This window comes from Ursus americanus, chromosome 12 (assembly GCF_024610735.1).
Source record: "Ursus americanus isolate L20-20 chromosome 12, mUrsAme1.1.p, whole genome shotgun sequence".
In the NCBI taxonomy this organism is placed as follows: Eukaryota; Metazoa; Chordata; class Mammalia; order Carnivora; family Ursidae; genus Ursus; species Ursus americanus.
In genome coordinates, this window is record NC_142138.1 from 4059976 (window position 1) to 4076666 (window position 16691).

Sequence of the window (16691 nt, forward strand, 5' to 3'; positions counted from 1 at the left end):
CGGGGAGGACAGATCACTCTGGACAGAACACCCACCCCCATTTGCCCAGGGCTGGCTGGGAGTCAGCACCAAGCAGGATTTTACCACTTTCTGGGTCCCTCCGAGGGGAAGAATGAGTGGGCTAGGGAGGGGGTGGAAAGTCTCCAAAATGACTATAAAAATAAGCACTTTATTAAAAAACTGGATTCTCAGGAAGTGGCGGGTGCCCGAGGTGTCACTGGGCAGTACTGTTGAGGCTGGGTGCATCCCTTGGGATATGAGGCCGAAAGAAACTATCCAGGAGTTGCTGGCCCGGGCTGGGCTTTTTCCGGCTGGATGGAGTGGACACCGGGGATCTTTTGGAACCCTGTGCAGAAGCCAAAGGAAGGAGGCACTAAGGGGGCAGCAGAGAGTCCTCTCCTTCCGCCCCCTCTCCACTCCACTGATAAAAAGCTCAGGTTCTAGTCTAAACGCTGTAAGGCTTCCAACCTGTCTCCGGTATCTACCTCTTCAGTCAATTCTAAATGGCAGCGCCCAAGGCAGTCTTCCTAAGATACAAATCGGACTCCTCTCTCCACCAAAAATGCTTTAGTGGCCTGGTGTTCATGGCCCTGAACGGCTGGCGCAGGCTCTGCTAATCAAATGCGTCCCGCCCCTTGAGCGCTGCAGACCCCATTACGCCAGCCTTTCTCACCCTACTCTTGGGCCTGGTAAGAACATTCTTACTGTGGATTCCCCTTCCAAACCTGGAGATAATGATTCGCTTCTTTGACCCAGATGACCACCTGTTTCTTCTAAGCAGCCTTTCCTGATCCTTGCCTCCCAGACAGAACCAAAAGCTCTCCACCTCATATGCTACAAAACCTAGTACAAGCATTTTACACACCTGTGGCCCTATTGTCCCCATCATTTGTTCTCATTCTCTCTCCACCCTGGACTTCAAGCTATAAGGTCTCCAGGGAAAAACTATCATTCCTCTCCCCACGGCGAAATCTGGAGTGGATAATGTTCACCCAAGCATGTGTCATTTAATTCACTGAAAACCCGTGGATTCGGGCCTGGGGAAAGATGGCTGGGTGAGGGCCAAGAGACTCACCTTGCAGGCCCCTGGCCGTCGGCCCTCGTATACACGGAACACCTAGCCAAGGAGAGAGGGCGAGAGAGTAGGGCTGGCATCTTCCCCCAAAGAGCCAAACGTCTGTGGCCTCTCCTCAACTTCATGCCCCCACACGTTTAAAATATGCTTTTGTTTTTCCCTGTTTACATGGTAATAGGTTCACGTAGAACATGCAGGAAACACGAAAAAGTACAACGAAGACAACACAGATAGTGCCTTTTTCATAGCGGTGGAGACAGCTGCAGTGTGAAACTCCTCGCGGGTCAGCCAGCGAGCGCCAGGTGGTGTGGTGGTCACCGGCGTCTCCCCTTCCAGGGCCAGACCGTATACTTCGTATGTCAGCTTGATGTGAGAGAAGGTGTGGACCACCTGGAGGGAGGGCCAAGGGGCTGAAACAGGCCCGTGGATGTGCCCACAAAAGCTGTCACCCTGCCTCTCCCACTGCTCACTCACCTGCCCCAGATGCCGGAGGCGCGTGGCTGGGAGGGGCCCAGCCCATCTCTGCAGTTCCTGCAGCAGGGCCTGACGCTGACGTTGCCCAGAGGGCTCTGTGGTCACAGACGGGAATTCCCACAGTCCCGCCAGCAAACCTGTGACGGGGCAGCCGGGTGTGGCCAGGCCTTAGCTGTTGACTCCATTTCCCCCTTGTCGCTCCTGCCACCACCCTCCGCTCCGAGGATCTAGGTACCTGAATTGGGCCTCTGCACCAGCAGAATTCGAGGACCCCCAACGGCCCTGGGCTGTTCCAGAACACAGGTGGCAGAGCACTCCTCCCTGGGGGGCCTGCGGCTGGCCTTCCTGGGGAAGTTGGTCACTCCCAGGGTCGGGTCCCAGGGCTCTGAGGGAGGCGCGCACAGCCGACACTGCCCCGAGCCGGGAGCTGGGAAGAGAGATCCCCAAGCGCCCTTCAGGCCCGGTGAGCTTAGGTGCCAAGCCCAGAGTGCAGGCCATGGCCCAGCTCTGCAGAGGCTTAACCAGGTTGTAGGATAAATGGGAAGGTGGCTTCCACGAGCAGGTCCCTGACGGTGCGGGAGAGGGCTGGGGCTGGCACTCACCGCACTCCTCCACATCAGGGCTGCCTGGCAGGCTCCGCGAGGCTAAGAGCTGTTCCCGCTCCACCTAAGAGGCATGAGGCAGACGTCATGCGGCAGGGGTCACCCTCTAGGACCCCTGCCTGCCCCTTCCCCAGATGGCTCACCCTCTGGTGTGCCCGACACAGGCTCCGCACGGGGCACTGGCTGCAGCGCGGGTGCTGCGGGGTGCACACTGTGGCCCCCAGCTCCATGGCTGCTTGGTTCAAGTCCCCGGGCCGCGCCGGGTCTACCAGCTGCTGGGCTAAGCTCCTACAAGGGAATGTGGCTGAGCCAGAGACACTTTGGAGGCACCCTTCCCGGTCTCCCCATGACCCCGATATCCTACCAGAGATGCTGGGAGACAAGGGCGCTGCTGGAATCCGCACCAATGGCTCGGACGCGGCATAGCACCCGTACTACATTCCCGTCTACCACACCAGTTGCCTGGCACAGAGGAATCCAGGAGTCAGCCCACTCTGAGAGGAAGGAGGCTGGGCACACATCGAGTGGGGCGGGCTAGGGGCTCACCTGTCCAAAGGCAATGGAGGCAATGGCTCCAGCTGTGTATCGCCCCACGCCAGGCAGGAGCTGCTGCAGGGTCTCTGCTGTACGTGGCACATGGCCCCCTAGCTCCTCTACCACCTGATTGGGGGGGCAGGTTCTAGGTTATGAGACACCTGATGCCCTGGGGCTCACCCCCTTACTTGTCACCCCATCACCCCCTTACCTTCCGGGCTCCCTCATGCAGCCGCCGGCCTCGAGAGTAGTAGCCCAGGCCCGCCCAGAGCTGGTTCACCCCCTGTGGGTGAGATGGGAGAGACCAGTGGTCAGTCCTCAGTTGTCCCCATTCCCCCTACCCCAGGGGGACTCTTACCTCCAGGGAAGCACTGGCCAGATCCTGCAGCGTTGGCCACTTCTATAGCTCGAAGGCAATCAAAAAGAAGTAAGAGCACGGTCGAGGGAGGTGGAGGAAGCCTTCTCTGCCCGACCCCAAGGGCTGGGCTCTCTCTGGGGTCTGGCTCATGACCCTCCCCTTCCTCCCCTGAAGTCACCTGCATCCATCGGGTATAATAGTCGATCACCGTGGCAACCTGGGTCTGCTGCAGCATGACCTCTGAGACCCACACTGGGGGAGAGGGATTGGCATGAGGGCACTGTGAGCTGCCCTGCTCCCAGCACACAGCCCCTAGACCCCAGACCAGTGGGCGTCCAGGCACAGCAGCTCTGCTCTCAAGACACGCACTCACCCGCGTAAGCCCGCCTGTCCAGGTCCACCTCACCCTCTGCCTGCCAAAGCAATTCCAGGTAAAGAGTTAGTATGGAGAGAGCTGGGTACCCACCTCCCACCCCACTGTCCCTGGCCCTCGCCTGCTTACCCGCCTTCTCCAGGGTAGGTCGCGCTTCTCTCGGTCGTACCATCTCAGTAGGTTCTCCCGAAAGGCTCTGACCTCAGCTGTGCCTCTGAACAGATGGTACGGGGACACAGAGGCCTGCACCACCACCTCCTCCTGCCGCCTGGCCAGGCCTGCTGGGGCCCCAGGAAACTCAGGCATCGTTCCTGCACAGGCTGTGCACCAGGTACCAGGGCACTGCAGCCTGGCTGCTCCCACTGAGGCCGTCCCCCACCCCAACCCCTTGCTTAAGCTTTGGACCTGGAGTCAGACCAGAATGCTCTAGCTGTGTGTAATCTGAGCCAGATTTCCGGCCTTAACGTTCCCAGGGGGATACCGCTGCCTCCTTTGACTCTGGGTCACAATGAAAACCCAACAGTTTCAGCCAAGCATAATGTATACGTGTGCAGGGCTTTCCCATTTACGAAACATTTTCAGGCTCATAAACTCATTCGATCCCATGAAAGCCACAGGAGGAAGGAAATGCACAGAGTCACTGGTAAAAAAAGCAGCCATTCAGAGCAATTATCCCAAAATTGTACAGCAAAGTCAGAATGAGACCCTTAATTAGTCCCTTGCGGTCCTGACACATACCGTGCTCCCTTCCCAGCCCAAATCTCCCTCCCTTTCATGGCCAATGAAACCAGCACCTTCATCTCTGACTAGGATGGAGCTCCTCACCATTGGGGGTAGGAGGCTTGACCTGGCTGCTGCTGAGGACACGCTTCTCCCTTCCCTCCTGGCGGGATGCCTGCTTCCTGGGACGACTCCTCACAGCTGTTCGTGGCTTCTTCATGATGGCCTAGAAGAAAAAGGCCCAAAGTAGTCACAATGAGGCTGAATCTTGGGGCCCCCCAATGGGCACAGAACCACCTCCCTCTCTACAACCCTCATTATGGTGTCTAGCTTTCCTCACTCTCCAGATGCTCATGGGTTGGCTCTTGGCTGGCTGTGGCACGGAGGTATGACCAGTGGGGCTGAATTTCTGCAAGGGACTTCAGAGAGACCAACATTAGCATCATCTCGGAGACACACGAAAGAAGAGGCCAGGGCTGGGCTGGGCTGGTTACACCTGTGTATCCTGGATGCTCACCGTGACTGTATGTGTGGACAGGGGTTCATTAGGTGTGTCTAGAAGCACAGGGCGGGGAGGAAGCTTATCTGGTGGAGATGCAGCACACGAAACAGCCTTGAGCCATCATGCAGCCCAAACCGCCACTCTACAGAAAGGAGAAACCAAGGATCAGAGATGGGAAGAGATTTCCCTGAGAGCAGATGGCAAGTTGGGGTGGTGGTGGGAGGGGATGTGCTATTTTTATTCCTAATCTTGATCTAGTAAACCAAAGCTGGCTGCCCACTGGTAATGAGAAATGTTTCTGGTTGATCTTCACTCCCTTACTGTTCTTTTGGTGCCCTTTTCTCGAACAGCTAACAGTGAGGGCTTACTGTATGCCAGACCCCATGCTAAATGTTTTACCAATTTCTCACTCAATCTCCAGACAACTCCATTAGGCATATGCTAGTACCACCTCCCTTTTAGTTATGAGCAAATTGAGGCTTGTAGAGATGAAGCAACTTGTCCACCCAAACCCAAAAGGTCTGCATCCAGAGACTGCACTCCTGTGCTGTGCTACAGTCCCTGCTGAGCCCCTGGTTCTACCTCTTCCCCTGAAACCGACTTCATCACCTCATTTTCATCAAAAGAGCTTGCTTCCTCCTTCAGAGGAAAAAAAACGAATGCACACGTTGACTGCACTCTGTACTTATCTGCATTCTCCTTCTTCCCCTCGTGATATGAAACAACGATCTCTCCTAAACTGGCTGAGCTCAAGGTCCTGCTCCTCAATCCCTTTTACAAAACCCACTCTCCTTCCCTTCACAGCCAAACTTCCTTCACCAAACTCACTAACTCGATAAGTCACTCTACAATCTATTCTCCAAACAGTGAAGCAGTCTTTTAAGACAAGATCATGTTATTTTCTTACTTAAAACCTTCAATGGCTTCCTACTAATTCACTGACCAAATGTTTATACAGTGCCTATATGCCAAGCAGTTTTACGTACTTGGAATACTTCAGTAAATAAAACACCAAAGGTTCCTATCATCATAGAGCTTATATTCTAATGGGGGACAAACAATAATTAAATTAAATTATATAGGATGTTAAGTGATAAATACTAACATAAAGAGAAAAAGTCGAGTAGGTGAAGGGATAAGGAGTGGTGATGGAATGCTGCTATTTATTTGACAGAGCAAGAAAGTACAAGGAGGGGGGCAGAGGCAGAGGGAGAAGCAGACTCCCTGCTGAGCAGGGAGCCCATGTGCGCCTCCATCCCAGGACCCTGGGATCACAACCTGAGCAGAAGGCAGATGCTTCACCGACTGAGCCACCCAGGCACCTCCTGGAATGTTGCAATTTTAGAGTACATGATCAAGGTGGGCCTTATTAAAGTGGTATTTGACCAATGATTTAAGGCAATCGAAAGAATTAGCCAAAGGCATCCTAAAAAAGGAGCTAGAGCAACGGCCCTAAGGAAGGTACCTGGTGTGTTTGCAGAATAATAAGGAAGCCAGTGTGGTTAGAAGGGACCGAGAAAAGGGTGAGTAGTAGATGAGGTCAAATAAGTAAAGAAGGTAGGGAGCACAGGATCACTAAGTACCTTGGGAGCCACTGGAGGACTTTGGCTGTCACACCCATTGCTCTGAGAATCCAATCCTCTTAATATAGTTTTGTAGGCTCCAAAGATTCCCCACCTGCCTCATCCCCTCACTCACTATGCTCCAGCCACATCTGCCTAAATAGTTGCTTCAATCCCCCACGTGTCTGTCGGCCTTGAAATCTCACCCAATCCTTTCCCTCTGTTTGGACAGCTGTTATCCTGTGCTTCACCTAACAGTTACTCATTCTTTCAGGTCTTGACTTAAATGTCCAAATCAGCCCCTCTCCCCTAGTCTCACCCTCTTACGTAATTCTCCATTTTTCCTCTTATACTAATTATAATTTCACATTTGTTTCTTTGATCAGTGGCGGCTTCCCTGACATGACTACAAAACTCCATGAGCAAGGACTGAGTCTCTTTTGTTGACTGTAGAGTCCCCTGAGCTGAGCACAGTGCTAGGTAAGTTGTATACAAGCACTGTTAAGTTAATTAACCGGATGAGCGACAGTAAGAGGTTTTCTTTGTTCAGAATGGGAGAAATCCAAACTTCTAAATAATGATGGAAAAGGCTCAGTGGAGAGAGAAAGGCTGAAGATGAACTAGGAACAGTGAACAACCAAGGAGAAAGGGTTGAGCTTTCTTGGTGGGTCGAGAGGATGGGAACCGGAGACCTGGAGAATCAAGTGCAATCACTCCCTAGGTCAAGTATACCTCCGGCCTGGATTATTGCAAAGGCTTCCTTGCCAGTCGGTGGCTCTAACCCCTCTGGCAGCTCGTCTCGAATCCTCCTCCCAGCCTTTTCACTTCCTGGAAGTGAGGTCTCCATCCCGCCTGTGAATTTGCCTCTTCCCAGAAGATCCTTCTTTCCCCCTAACTGCCCGGTCTGTGCCTAACTCCCAAGCACGCTCCAGGCTGGCCCGGGTAGCCTCACCTCCTCTGGGGACCCCCACCCCCACCTCGGGGCCGCGTGGCTGAAGACCGTCTACAGCGGCCGCCCACGTTCCCGCCGGCAGAACGCGGAGAAGGAATTACCTTCCCGCTCGGTCTCCCGCGCCCGGCTCCCGACGCACTCCAGGGGGCGTGGCTCCGGCCCACACGGCGCCAGCGCATAGGTCCCCGCACGGCGCCAGCGCATAGGTCCCCGCGCGCGCCGGGCCGCCTCCTCCGCGCCAGACCCGGGAGGTGTGAACGGAAGTCCGACCCGTCGGCGACTCGGCGACTCGGAGGGCAAGGCCCCGCCCCGTCCCCGACCGCCGGAGCCGCGCAGGGATAAGAAGCGGAAGCCCCGCGTACCCGCCGACTACTTAGGCGAGGGGCGCGCCGTGTCATGGCCGCGGACAGTGGCGATGGCGTAGCCTCAGCCCCAGCGGCCCCTGACGGTAAGTGGCTTTCCAGGGTTTCCCGCCTTAAAACCCTGTGCGCTCCGGAGAGGGGAAGGCCTCGGGCTCTGGGCTCTAGAAACTGATCTCAAGGTTCAGAGGACTAGCTTATGCCTTCTGAAGCAGCCACGAGGAGACTACAAGTCCCGGTGGGCACCGCGGCTCCGGCTGCAGCGGCTTGGCGTGCTGGGAGCAGTAGGGGCCGGTAGGGGCGTGTCGGGAGGTGTAGTCCAGAGCTCAGGGTTCTGTTAAGTGGCGCGGGTACGAAGGAAGTGGAACATACTGGGAGCTTGGGTGTGAGCAATTATTTATGCGGCTCTGGGGCGTCCTGTTTCCGCCGCTTGTGGCTACTGGGGCCCCGTGGGAACAGTACTATGGAGCTTTGGGGGATATTAAAGGAGTCGCATTCCTCAAGCCCTGAGAAGGACTTCCTGCGGGATGTGGGAAGGAACCTCACCGATCGTCTAGTCCAGCCTTCCTCTTCTAAAGATTGTGATGCTAAGGGGAGAAGTAATTTTCCCAGTGTCTCACAGAAACCACTGGAAGGCGCCGGCTTTCTCTCCCCAAATTAAGCACTGTTCACTCCAAGGCCTGTGTGTAGAACATCTGTGATACAAAGGCTTGGAGGAGAGAGGTGCTTTTTCTTGCCTTAATGGCCACTGCCCCCCAGCATTCCACCCCCAGCCACGGCTTACCTTGGTATCTGCTCCCTGGGCCACTGCCCCAGCATTACCATCCATCCTCTCCTTACCCTCAGGCGGTGTCAGCAAAAGCACAAAATCTGAGGAGGAGCTAGTAGTCCAGGTGCCCGTGGTGGATGTGCAGAGTGACAACTTCAAGGAGATGTGGCCATCCCTCCTGCTGGCCATAAAGACCGCTAGCTTCGTGGCTGTGGACACGGTGAGGGTTGGCGAATGGGGAGGGCAGGTAGTTGTGAAAGGGCTGGTGCTGGGAACCTGACACCAAACTCTCTCTTTACACACTCCCAGGAACTGAGTGGGCTTGGGGACAGGAAGAGTTTGCTGAACCAGTAAGTATAAGCCCTGATCATAGTGCCAGCCTTGGCAGGAGGGACAGACCTCATCCCTGGAGTAGAAGTCACGGTCCTGGGTGGTTTGAGGGCTAACTCCCAGCCACAGCCACCCCCTAAACCCGACCCCAAGGTGCATCGAGGAACGTTACAAGTCCGTGTGTCATGCGGCCAGGACCCGTTCTGTTCTCTCCCTGGGCCTTGCCTGCTTCAAGCAGCAGCCAGACAAGGTATAGACTGATCTTCTTCCTATTCCTTGTCTGTGGTTGGGGGGAGGAGGGTGGAGATCCTGAAGAACATCGGGTGTGAGGTGTTTTTATCCCTAATTCTGACGTGGCAGATCCTTTCTCTCTCAGGGTGAACACTGCTACCTGGCTCAGGTGTTCAATCTGACCCTGCTGTGTATGGAAGAGTATGTAATAGAACCGAAGTCCGTGCAGTTCTTGGTACAGCATGGCTTCAACTTCAACCGGCAGTATGCTCAGGGTATCCCGTACCACAAGGGCAATGACAAGGTAGGCCTCCAGCCTTGAGACTGCCCCTGCTGTGACTTCATTTCCTCCTAACTGAGGCTGGGTGCGGGGGGAGGATCTGCTTCTTAGAGAATATGGGAAATCACTAGGGACAGGGCTGTGGAAACAGGCCTGATCCACAGAAAACTAGCATTGGGTAAGGCAGGGAGGGAGGGCTTTCCAGTTAGGGGTGCCTGGAATAAGTGTCCTGCAAGAGAGGCTCCCTACGGACTGTCCTTCCCGACGACCCCTTTCCTTCCACCCAGGGCGATGAGAGTCAGAGCCAGTCGGTGAGGACGCTGTTCCTGGAGCTAATTCGGGCCCGCCGGCCCCTGGTCCTACATAATGGTCTTATAGACTTGGTGTTCCTGTACCAGAACTTCTATGCGCACCTGCCCGAGAGCTTGGGAACCTTCACTGCTGACCTGTGTGAAATGTTCCCAGCTGGCATTTATGACACCAAATATGCTGCTGAGTTTCATACGCGCTTCGTGGCCTCCTACCTAGAATATGCTTTCCGGAAATGGTGAGGAACTGTTTAAGGCGGGGGGGAGGGGTGGTATAAGCCTGATTATTTCGTTTACTTAACGTATTTATTGAGTGCCTACCACGTGCCAGGCACTGTGTTAGGTGCTGAGGATTCAGCAGTAAGCAAAACTGACCAAAAAAACCCTATTCCTACGGAGTTTATAAGCTGGTGGACCAATACCCTCTCACGCTGTTTCAGCGAGCGGGAAAATGGGAAGCAGCGGGCAGCTGGCAGCCCACACCTTACCCTGGAGTTCTGCAGCTATCCTCCTAGCATGAGGGCCCACATTGACTACCGCTGCTGCATGCCTCCTACAGCCCACCGTCCTCATCCCACCAGCGTCTGTGACAACTTTTCGGTGAGTGCACCCACCCATTTCTTGGGGGAAGGGAGGTGCTGATGCCTGGAACCCCTCTCTAAGCTTCTTTCCTCCCTCTAGGCCTATGGTTGGTGCCCCCTGGGACCCCAGTGTCCTCGGTCCCATGATATTGATCTTATCATTGACACCGACGAGGCTGTGGTGGAGGACAAGCGGCGACGACGGCGACGTAGGGAGAAACGGCGGAGGGCTTTGCTGGGCCCGCCTGGGAAACAGACCTCTGAGGAAACTGAGGATTGTCCTCCCGTGAAGCAGGTCTGTGGGGATGGCCTTAAGGCTGAAGAAATTGAGCAGGAGGTGGCTGAGGATGAGACTAGGAGCCAGCCTGGCTTGGAGCAAGGTCACAAAAATGACTTGGAGCTGGGGCTTAAAGCAGCAGGGCCGGAAATAGCTGATACGGCTGCCTCCGAAGTGCCGGGGAGTCAAGCTGGTCCTCACCCAGTGCCTGGAGATGGACTCCATCGGGCTGGTTTTGATGCCTTTATGACCGGTTACGTGATGGCCTATGTGGGAGTGAGCCAAGGACCCCAGCTCTGTAGCTCTGGCCCCTGGCTACCTGAGTGCCACAACAAGGTATACCTGAGTGGCAAAGCTGTACCCCTCACAGTAGCCAAGAGCCAGTTCTCCCGATCCTCCAAAGCCCACAACCAGAAGATGAAGCTGGCTTGGGGCAGCAGCTGACCCAACCTCTGCCTAGCACTCAAGGCCCAGGAAGAGAACGGAGAGTGAACAGGGGTGTCTGGGTCCCTCTAGCCTGTGAATGGTCTACTCCCACCTTCTACAGACTTGGGGCGGGGGGGTGGTCCTGGCCTGGACCTTCTTCTTTACGCTAAAGGCTTTGGAACAAGCATACACGTAAGGAGGCTGACCAGCACCTGTAACACAGACTTTATTTAATTTTTAAATCTGAAAGTGTCTTGGGAAAAAGTATTACCAAAAAATCAACAGAAACAAGTTATGAAAATATTTGACCAGCTTCATCTTTGGTTATTTCTTATTGCGGCTCTGTAAGGACAGACTGTTCCCGTAGCTCCAGCCATAGCAGGAAGGGAAGAAAATCGGTCCATGTATAAACCATTGAACCAACTGGGTGTATCACACGTTGACAAATACATAGAGCAGGCCCTGCGGCCTACAAAACCAGCCCCACTCCCAACCACAGGGTTGAAAGTTTCATGGGGCAGAACATTAAGACTCCTTCATAAATATGAAAATAGATTAATCAACTGGAAAAGATCTTTGAATAGGTTAGCTAAGAGCCATGACCACCACGCTGCCTCACCCTCCCCTCGCATAGAAATGTAGTGATGTGGTCTGACCATGCAGTAAGTGCAAACAGCAATTATTCAAGTGTCTTAAGACGTCCTGGCAAGAAGCTCCCCGGTGTTCAGGTCTGAGAAATAGCCACGCCCTTTATGGCTTCCTGGTTAGCTCCAGGTTCCATCCAGTAGCTTATGTGACCCAGGAAAGGGCAAAAGACAGACCTGGGGTGGGAAAAGAACCTGGGGTATTAGCTGCCTGCCAGCTCAAACTAGAACTAGGAGTCCTCTAGTCCTGTCTGGGGACGTGCACTGGGATGACGTCAGGTGGGAGCCAGAGTTCCTTGCTGGATTTCAGAAGCTTCATATCAGCTTTTGGCCCTAACTAGGAAGGCCTTTCACTGCTGCCTCCCCTCTCATACACAGCCATTGGGCACTTGGAGCCCCCAGATTGAGCCTGGCTTGGCCTGGCCTGCCTGCTCTGTAGGCCGCAGGGAAGAGTCGTGGCTGTGCACCAAGGGGGCCCTGTGGCTTCAAATGTAGGTCCACCCCCAAGGTGAGCTGAGGACTAACCCCCTCACCCATCCTGTTTGCCCTGGGTTTTCAGGCCTGTGCCTGAGACAGAGAAAGGGACTGGAGCCAAGCCTCTTGGCCTTTCTTCTTCTACCTCCATTTCCTCAGAGGCACCTGCAAGGCACAGACTGGCCCCCTGGGGCCTGGGCCCAAAACCATTTTCTTCCTGGGCACTGGAGCAGTCCATGGCTTCATGGGCTAGAGCAGCTGGGAGGGCAGATGCTCGGAATGGTGGGATCTCTCTCACTCTATACTTGAGATTACTGAGGCGTGGTGGGGGCCCATCAGATAGTGATTCTTCTCGGCCCACAAATGGACAGGCCTCTCGATGCAAGAACTCTGGTGAACCAGGCAAAGAACGCCACCGGCGAGCAGGTGGGGCCAGGGGCTCCTGCCAGTCAGCCACAGGGAGAGTTCCGGGCCCTGGTGCATCCAGGTCAAATACCAGGGAGATGACAGACTTGCTGGGCAGGTCAAAGAACTTGATCTTGCCACCCTTGAGGTCCTGGCGAGCACTGAAAGGGTTGATTTTGGGGGTGCGGGCAGCACCATCTCGTTGTGGCCGGTAGTACGGGTCCAAGACATTCACTGTACGTGGGGGCTTACGGGAGAAGATGTCTGACTGGCTTCGAGACAACCAGATAGTACGTCTTGGGCGTGGGGACTTGGGAGGGATCTTGTCATCCAGTGAGCTCAGTCGCTTCACCCCAGGTCCTTTCTCCAAGAGTCCTGAGAAACAATGAGTCAAATCAGGGTTAATCACACTAGTCATAGCAAACAGAAGCGGCACCTTGTGCCACAAAGCATTTCACCAATGAGAAAACAAACTCAAGGGAGGCAATAGGCCAAGTCATAATTCTTGGTCCAGTACTTTTTCCATCATCCCCTGCCCCTCCACGTTCTGGACATGGGATCCTACAATCAGCCCTGGAGAGGAAGGCCCCACATCCTGATTTCTTCCCTTGGGGTCAGGTAGAACACTCTGGTCTGATCTCTTACCCTTGGCTGTGGGCAGCAGCTTCCTGTCCGTCTCCAGCTCTTCTTCCTGTAAATGGCTCAGAATTTCCTCCAGGGTCTTCCCAATCTCCGCAAAGGATGGGCGCAGTTTGGGGTCCATCTGTAGTCATCCACACCAGCCATTAGCCCTGCCCTCCTATCTTCCACCCCAAGGATGGCATTTGAGTCTGTTTCTGGCATCTTCTAAGATTCAGACATGCAGCTAAGAGATCTTTTCTAAAGGCCCCAGACCATGAGGGTGATTCCCAAAGTGAAGGTCAGGGAAGATGCCATTGTCACATACCCGCCCCTTTCAGCACCCTTTCTGTATGTGTCTTATCCCCTCGAAGGGCACAGAACCATCCAAAACGGTATGCTTACATTGCTTTGTTCTGTTCTTGCATTCTACTGCTAACATGTTTCTGGGAGCTACCTGGACAAAGCCCAGCTACCCCTTGATCATGACAGGTAGGTCCAGCCCCAGAGCTGTATAATATAAATGAAGGCTAACAAAAGCTCTTCCCATGGGCCTTAAGAGCAGCTGGACCCAAAGTCCAACTGAAACCTGACTGGAGCTCTATCAATGTCCAAGGCAAGAGGTGCTGAGTCTGCCCTGCAGGCTGAGGACTGTGTAATACAGAGCAATTTTCCTTTCCTTGGTCCAGGGCTCTGGACAGTCTGTCAGGCCTGGAGGAGGGGCCGTGGGCACTGCCATTCGTCAGTGAAAATGAGGCTCCTCGTGAAGCTAACTGAGCAGCCTGTCCCTACAGTCCTAACCAGATGGAAGGGGTTCAGCCAGTGCCTGACCGAAGCTGGGGGGAGGGGAGGGAGACACTCACGTTACAGCAGTTGAAGGTGAGCTGCAGAAAGTCGGGGGGACAGTCTCCCACCATATGCTGGAACGCGTCATAGTCTAGCCCGAAGTTCTGTGGATAGGTATGGTAGGGTGGGCACATGGTGGACTGGTCATTAATCCCTCCACGCATCCCGGCCTGCTTAGCAGAGGCTGAGAATTGCCCCGAAGTAACCACACAGACAGTTCCAGCAACTCCACCCTGGGAACAACAGTTCCATAGCTTCAAAACCAGCCCAATCCCACTGGCACTGTGCGCGATGCCTGCAGCTCACCTCTGTGCGGGGAAGATAGTCCGGATCAGCCTGGATGCGGGCGATAATCTCACAGAGGATGATACCATAAGAGAACACGTCCGCCTGGTGGGTAGTGAGACCTCAGTTTCCTTCTCAGTGGGGTGAGAGATGGGGTTTCTGCCTCTCAGGTCCACCATCCCAGGCCTGAGCCCTATTGTCTGTATTTCATTCAGTTCACTTACTGGGCAGCTCCCGAGGACCAGTCCTGCTCTTAGCAGGATAGAGGTCCTCACCCGGAATGTACAGGGTGATCCTGGATACCTTCTGCTAAGAGTGGATTCTAAGAAGAACCAGGCCCCAGGGTCCCCAGACTCACCTTTTCATTATAGGGCTCATCTCGGAGAACCTCAGGTGCCATCCAGAAGGGTGAGCCTACCACGGCCAGCTTCTCACTCCCCAAGCTGTGGTGTGGGGGTGGAGGGGAGATTATATGGAAAATGAGCTTGCCACTTGTGCAATGGGATATCTGACCACTGGGAATTCCTCTCCCTGAAGGACAGGCACTAAGACTGACCAAATTTAGGGAGCTGGCATTGAGCTGTGACCAAGTTCTGGCCTCTGGGGAGGAAGCTGGAGTTTTCTCTTTGCTTCAGTCCCTTCTGTGACCCCAGTACCTATTAGGGCTACCCACCTGACGTCAGGAATCTTCTCAGCCAGGCCAAAGTCAGCTACCACTGCAGAGTAACCATTCGCATCCCTCTTTATCAGGCAGTTCTAGGGTTCCCAAAGAAGAAGATAATGTGGCTCAGAAGGGGGACCAGCCAGCCATAAGGTTACCACCACTCTTCCCTGCCACAGGGCACCTTGGCCTCTCCTCCTTGGTGAAACCACACGCTTAGGCTGACCCCAGTGGTCAGACTTGGGGGCTCTGTCAGCCATGTGAGATGACACAGGCCTGGATCTTGGGTGGCTGCCCTAAGATTCATATGCTTCAAACAAATATTTATCTTTGCTTTCTATATACTAAGCATGGTTCTAAGTGCCAGAGATACCTCAGTGAACAGATATCTTTGTCCTCTTGGAACTTATAATCTAGTGGAGGAAGACAGACTATCAGGCCCCCGGCCTCCCATCTTCTTTTCCTCAGAATGCAGAGACCCAAAGGCTAGCCTGCCCTGGCCAAGCAATGTAAACGTTAAGACAGGTGCTCAGGCCTGCACTGCCTTCCACTGCCCACAGGATCACAAGCAGCTTCCTCTCCGTCTGTGATCCGGCTCTAACCAACTGACCTACCCCCTGCCGGTCCCACGCACACATCTCCAGCCAAACTTGTCCCAGACAAGCTGGACTCCTGAAGCCTGAACAGCGCCCTCAGGCTTCTGTTGTTGCTTATACTGTTCCCTTCCATTTGGAGTGCTCTCCCAACCCCTTTTCACCTCAGAAGATTTCATGTGTTTTAAGGTAAGTGACCTTTCCACCCTGTCCTCTCCAGCTCTCACCACCCTCTCTCTCTTCTCAGCTCCTTTAACGCCTCCTCTCTGCCACTTCCTCTTGCAGTGTAGCAGGGAGCACGTTCTGGTTCAGGCCTTCCCTCCTCATAGCGCTCAACTCATGAGAGAGGCTCAGGATGCGCTCACTGAACAAATGCTGTGGTTCCCAGAGAAAGGATGAACCCAAATGACTTGTAAATAAACACAAAGCAGCAACCAGCTCTCCCCGAACAGCCGCATTCAAAACAGCCCTACAGCACTCATGCAGCAGGCACCCCCCTCCACCCCCTTCCTCCCGAGGCAGGAGACAGTAGGCATCCTTGGCTCAGGGACATCTCCGGGGCCAGCAGGCCCTATTTGACCCACACCTGCCCTCCCTCCTCCTCACCAGGCTTGGCATGCAGTTGCTGAGGCAGCGTCAAGTCACCTCCTGCTTCCTCCGCCTCAGGTACTAATCACCCCCTTCCTTTGGCCTCGACGTGATCATACTATTGTCCCCCCCGAGCTGGAAGGAGCCTGTGACTTCATCTTCTCCTACCCTGGGTCCCAGGTAGAATGCACCATCCCTGGCTTCCAAGCAGGACCATCCCTGTGCTTGTCCCGGCTTTGGCCCTCCCACCAAGTTGTGCTGGCTCAGCACCCCGAACCCCCTGACTATCGCTGTGAGAGGATGGACCCTAGGCCAGCTTGCCTATAAAAAAGCCAAAGCCCAGGCTATAGGGCACAGGCTTGTGACGGCAGTGGCAGCTCAGATCTGTCACGTATTTTTCTCCCCTCCTCCCTTTGCACCAACAACTCAGGCCTCTGTCTCTAAGGCTCAGTCTAAAGTCCTACCTACTATTTGCTGTATAGCCCTCAGAAACAGCCCTGTAAATTCAGCCTGCGGGCAGAGATAAGGAAAAGAATATGGCCACTGTACACTGCCCCTGTCAAAGCTGTGCGGTTTCCGCCCCAGATTCACGTTCATGACCATCTATGTCCACTCACTGCAAACCACCCACCCAGGGGTAAGTGACTTCACAGCTTCTCTGAACAGCTGACAAATGGCTAACACAGGGATGACCAGGGCCCCACAATATGGGACAAGGCGACCCAGCTTAGTGCCCCTCTTACACCTTCCCACAGCCAACAGCTGGCATTGGAGCCAAAGACAAAGATGGGCTACTGCAAACCAAAAGAGCCAAACTTCAGGAGTCTGTATCTGAGGTCATAAGGAAAATATGGAAGAACCCTG

The 16691-nt window shown here is 54.4% G+C and overlaps 3 protein-coding genes across 10 annotated transcripts in view; 1 reads left to right on the forward strand and 2 right to left on the reverse strand.

Moving 5' to 3' along the window:
• Positions 1–149: 149 nt before the first annotated feature.
• MUTYH (mutY DNA glycosylase) lies at positions 150–7550 on the reverse strand. Of its 8 annotated transcripts, none has more exons than XM_087865836.1 (18): positions 7254–7394; positions 4654–4780; positions 4477–4555; positions 4242–4362; positions 3546–3694; positions 3417–3456; positions 3222–3295; positions 3044–3085; positions 2897–2968; positions 2698–2811; positions 2516–2613; positions 2295–2439; positions 2152–2215; positions 1785–1976; positions 1550–1686; positions 1313–1465; positions 1076–1117; positions 150–346 (listed from the first exon to the last, which is right to left on the reverse strand). In XM_087865836.1, the coding sequence occupies exons 2-18, from the start codon at positions 4680–4682 to the stop codon at positions 215–217; spliced, it is 1683 nt and encodes a 560-aa protein (XP_087721962.1). In that variant the 5' UTR covers positions 4683–4780; positions 7254–7394; the 3' UTR covers positions 150–214. The 8 variants fall into 8 exon arrangements, with proteins under 8 accessions (XP_087721962.1, XP_045655646.2, XP_087721963.1 ...); XM_045799690.2 differs by having other exon boundaries at positions 3546–3697; XM_087865837.1 differs by lacking the exon at positions 7254–7394 and having other exon boundaries at positions 3546–3697; positions 4477–4545; positions 4654–4782.
• Positions 7460–11016, forward strand: TOE1 (target of EGR1, exonuclease). The gene is made up of 8 exons (XM_045799695.2): positions 7460–7600; positions 8358–8500; positions 8590–8630; positions 8764–8860; positions 8987–9145; positions 9409–9668; positions 9870–10029; positions 10111–11016. Exons 1-8 carry the CDS (start codon positions 7549–7551, stop codon positions 10729–10731), a joined length of 1533 nt encoding a protein of 510 aa, XP_045655651.1. The 5' UTR covers positions 7460–7548; the 3' UTR covers positions 10732–11016.
• Positions 10927–16691, reverse strand: part of TESK2 (testis associated actin remodelling kinase 2) — a 127526-nt gene continuing 121761 nt past the window's right edge. The window contains exons 6-11 of the mRNA XM_045799694.2: positions 14659–14741; positions 14344–14428; positions 14007–14090; positions 13718–13804; positions 12882–12999; positions 10927–12611 (exon numbers count right to left, since the gene is read on the reverse strand). Coding sequence (XP_045655650.2) covers positions 11887–12611; positions 12882–12999; positions 13718–13804; positions 14007–14090; positions 14344–14428; positions 14659–14741 — 1182 coding nt within the window. The 3' untranslated portion in view covers positions 10927–11886. The remainder of the gene's footprint in view (positions 12612–12881; positions 13000–13717; positions 13805–14006; positions 14091–14343; positions 14429–14658; positions 14742–16691) is intronic.